The sequence below is a fragment of the Plectropomus leopardus genome, unplaced genomic scaffold, assembly GCF_008729295.1.
Source record: "Plectropomus leopardus isolate mb unplaced genomic scaffold, YSFRI_Pleo_2.0 unplaced_scaffold29128, whole genome shotgun sequence".
NCBI classification, from domain to species: Eukaryota; Metazoa; Chordata; class Actinopteri; order Perciformes; family Serranidae; genus Plectropomus; species Plectropomus leopardus.
The window spans coordinates 1,310-5,572 of NW_024631744.1; the positions used below are offsets into that span (position 1 = coordinate 1,310).

The window sequence follows — 4,263 nt, forward strand, 5'->3', positions numbered from 1 at the left end:
ATCCTAAAGTTGGTCTGCAATGAAGCACAACGTTCCCTTCCCTCTACTGCGATGCTGTAGATCTTTGCTGCTCAAATCAAATTAACATGTCAGCTGTGGTCAGCGGCAGAATTACCCGCCCACAGGAAGTGATGAATCAAATTAAGGAGTGAAATACAAAACTGTCTCTTTATCACCTGCGAGAGGCGCTTTGCCGCAGTCGAAGGCTCTCGAGTGTGGCTTTAAGAAACGCTCAAATCTAATTTCCAGTGCGGCCACCCACGTTAAATAAAGCTCATTTTAAAAAAACAAATGTTTGGTGTGTGTACTCACTGAGAAGTATGATGACACAAAGCAAGATGGCCACCAGGGCTCCGGTGCTGAGTCCCGCCCTCGCTGTGAGCGCCTCGGCGTTGCACAGCTTCATGTTGCCCTCGCGGTCGCAGGTGCACACCCTGATGGTCAGGGTGTTGGTGCTGCTTTGCATGGGGAACTCTCCGTCAGATATGACCACAGGCACGTGGTAGATGCTCTTCTGCAGGCTGTTGTAGCTGTTCCTCCGTGTTAGGATCCAGGCCGTGTTGTCTGAAAACAACAGGATGTCCGCTTACCGAGCAGCAATCGATAACCTGAATGAATATTTCAATAAACTACGAGAAATTTCATTTGCTCTGTGAATGCGCTTTTAGTGCTGCGGGATGAAAAACTATAAATCACATCATGTGCAGTGCAGCATGAGATGCGAAGTTTAACAACAGGTATAAGTGCCTTATGGGAGCATTATAGAGAGGAGTGAAGTTAATGTGATGACTGCGAGCGTCGGCTGAGAGTGTTTTACCTTTGTTATCACGGACAGAGAAGTTGGCCTTCCCAGCAGCCTCCTGTGCAAGACTGAAGAAGAATCGGTGGCCTCCGATTGGCTCGTCTGGATCTGTGGCGCTCACGGTTTGTATCCTCTAAAAGGAGAAACAGACGAGTGAGCAACACACATTTCATACAGTTCATACATATTTTTACCAATTAATTTCCATGACCTTCCCATGACCTTTCAACGACATCAAGGCAAATTTTCAAGACCATACATTTTTATTAAATGACCGCTGATACTTGATCCTTTTTCATTCATATATAATAGCTTTTTGAAATACATATTTAAAAAAAAAAGAAAGAAAAAAAAACATGAATTCATAATAGGGTGAGAACTGGATATTTAAATACATCTTAGGGACTGTTTGCTATTTGAGGGAGGGAAAGGGTGGTGCAAAAAGGGGCTTGTACATTTAAATTACTGTATTTTGTATTTACTTTACTGCTGATTTTTTTTTTTTCAATAGGTCATTTCTTTTTCTTTAAAATTTCAGGTGATTTTTTTTCTTGCAAAATTCTTTTTTTTAAAGAATAGAGGTTGGCATTTTTTCTTTCATCTTTAAAGAAAAAAGGGTGATTTTTCAGCTTTTTGGAGTTTTTTTAAAAGATTTTTGTTGATCTTTAAAAAAAAAAAATATGCCTTCCAAACCTTAAATTAGAAAAACAAATCTTCCAAAGTTCATGTTTTCTTTCAAAAACACACTATAAATGACACTTTTCACAGTCGAAAACTGCAAAAACAGAAATTATCGTTGAAATTTAACTTCTCGACGGTCCTTGAACACATCATGTATTATTATACAGGTTTGTGAAAAAAATGAAATAAAATAAAAAGTCCTTGACTTTTCCAAAACTTTCAGGGTATTTTCAGTTTGCTGAAACTTTTTTCGGGCCTGGAAATTGCTTTTTGCAAATTAGATAATTTTTCCTGGTTTCCATGACCATGTGAATCCTGAACACAAAAACATTTAAATGAAAGAATATACTGTATAACAGGTACCTTGCCCACCATGGCTTGATATTAAAGAAACAGCTAACTGAGTAGAAACAGTATCACACATTTCTGTTTTCTATTGTCTCAGTGTTCAGTATGTTGTCATATGTGGCCAACACTAGCTGTAAACCATTTAATTAACATGACACCAACAGTACAGGCTTGTTAATGGCTTGTATTTACATGTTAACATCAGCTGTTCACTCTGGTTAAAGCAGTAGGTTGGTCTTCAGGGAATTTATAAAGACAAACAGTTAATGGCCAGCTAACAAGAAATAAACCCAAACACGCAAACAATGCAAACACATGTACACCTAATAGTTTGCAGCATTATCATGGTTGCTAAGATACGTCAGCAGAGCAGTGATGGAGACTAATTGGTACATTTGCTTAAGTACTGTGCTTGTATTTCACATTTTATGGAACTTTATTTTTTCACTCCTCTACATTTTGGAAGCAAATGTTGTACTCTGTTCTCCATTTGCTTTATTTGACAGCTACAGTTAATTTATATTTACACGAAATATAATCAGTTCATAAATATTAGGATAGGTGATGCTACCCAGCAGTACACAGAGTTCAGAGAATGACCCCCCATCTTTACCAGCTGGAGCATTAAACTAAGGCTTACGCATTAAGCCATTTAAACCTAAGCAAACTGGTTTGATTTCTTTTAAAACACACAAGGAGAAAGCAATTAGCAACTTAAGAAATGACCTGAAAATTTGCCAAAAAAAAGTGAGAGTTACAAGAAAATAGCCTAAAAATATTCAAAAAAAAAAAAAAAAAAAAAAGCTAAAAAGCTAAACAAGATACTATTTTTAAAATATTCCTCCCCTCTTTTCTAAAATGAATTTTTAGGTAATTTTCTTGTCCCCCTTTACTTATTTCTTGCAGTGTTTGGGACTATTTTTACCAAGTTGGCCATTTTCTTTTTTTTCTACATGTTTTTAAAGGAAATCAAACCAATTTGCTAAGATTGCAAAGGGTCAAAAAGCTTGTAAAAGCACAGGAAAACTGATGTGAAACCAGGTTTTAAAGGGGTTAATGCATTTTTTTTTGTTTCATCTGTACTGCAGTATATAAGTATATAAGTATATACCTGTTTGTCATATTGTATGTTGTACATGTTTGTCGAACCCCAGGAAGATTAGCTGATGCTCAGGTGTTAGTTATCAGGAATCCTGATAATCTAAACTTAACTTCCCTGGTAATCATCCGATTATATCATTTGTATTATTTTAAAATGTCTCATTCTGCATAATGAGTATTTTTAGTATTGCATATTTAGAAGCTATACTAAAGAAAACTTTGAATGCAGTATTCTTCACTGTTGTAGTGCTACTTTTACCTTAGTAAATAAGGTCCAATAATTAAGAAATGCAGTATTCTTCACTGTTGTAGTGCTACTTTTACTTAAGTAAATAAGGTCCAATAATTAAGAAATAATATTGTGAACAGTTGTTTTTTCTTTGAATGTTACATAATAAAAGTCGTATGAGTCAGAGCTTTCTGTGAGCCTAGACGGCAACATTTGGTTCAGACCCGACTGTAAACAAACAAAATATGTGGTGCAATTAACAAGTGATACTGAAACTGAAGACTCAAAGTGTCAAAGTTTATGTGTTATGCGTCTCAGCATTTTGGGTTTCCAACTAAGGAGGAAAGACAGCAGTGCAACTGAGAGGACAACTGTAAGATTAGGATGTATGAGTGTTAAATTTAACATACAAACTGTTTTTATCAACCAGAAATGTGAGCTTACTGCAGAAAAAAAAGGCCCCGAGACGTAATACTTACCCCACCCATCTAGTGCTTCTTGTAGCTTACAACATACGTGACAGATTTACAAATGCCCTCTGATGTCTGCTAATTACGAACTGAAACGGACACAGAACTCTAACGGAGAAGTCGAGATGAAACCATGACTACTGCTTTGCGTTTGGTCATACCAACCTGATTAGCCTTGGCGTTCTCACACACAAACGTCTCGTAATTGGTGGCAAATGTTGGAGCGTTGTCATTGACGTCCAGCACTCTGACGTAAACAGGCACACGGCTGATCTGGCGTGGGTTGTCTAGGAAACACAAAAGTAGGAACAGTGAATTTACGCAGATAATTATTTCTTTACCTTACAAAAGTGCAAAAAGGTGTGTGGGCGTCTGAAGCGTTTTTAGACAACACTGTAATCGGGATATTGAAATTATTTTTGACAGCAACACAAACTCGTGGTGACATCTAAGTGAATATATATAACTCACTCACATAAAGAAAGATAATTAAGATGCTAACATCCTTTCAGAATATAGTTTGCCACAGAAAATGTCAAAAAAGTTTCCTTTTTATGATCTTCTTTCTTCTTTCAGTCTTTTGTTATTTTTTTAAACCATATGTTTTATTTTGTTATGTAATCTTTCTTGGG

General features: G+C 36.6%; 1 protein-coding gene across 1 annotated transcript; it reads right to left on the reverse strand.

Annotated features, from left to right (window-relative positions):
- Window positions 1-312: 312 nt before the first annotated feature.
- LOC121938313 (cadherin-6-like) lies at window positions 313-3,918 on the reverse strand (the record flags this gene model as incomplete). Its single annotated transcript, XM_042481577.1, has 3 exons — window positions 313-564; window positions 818-935; window positions 3,797-3,918. Coding segments are annotated over 3 exons (492 nt in total), but the record flags the coding sequence as incomplete, so codon positions are not given.
- Window positions 3,919-4,263: the final 345 nt, after the last annotated feature.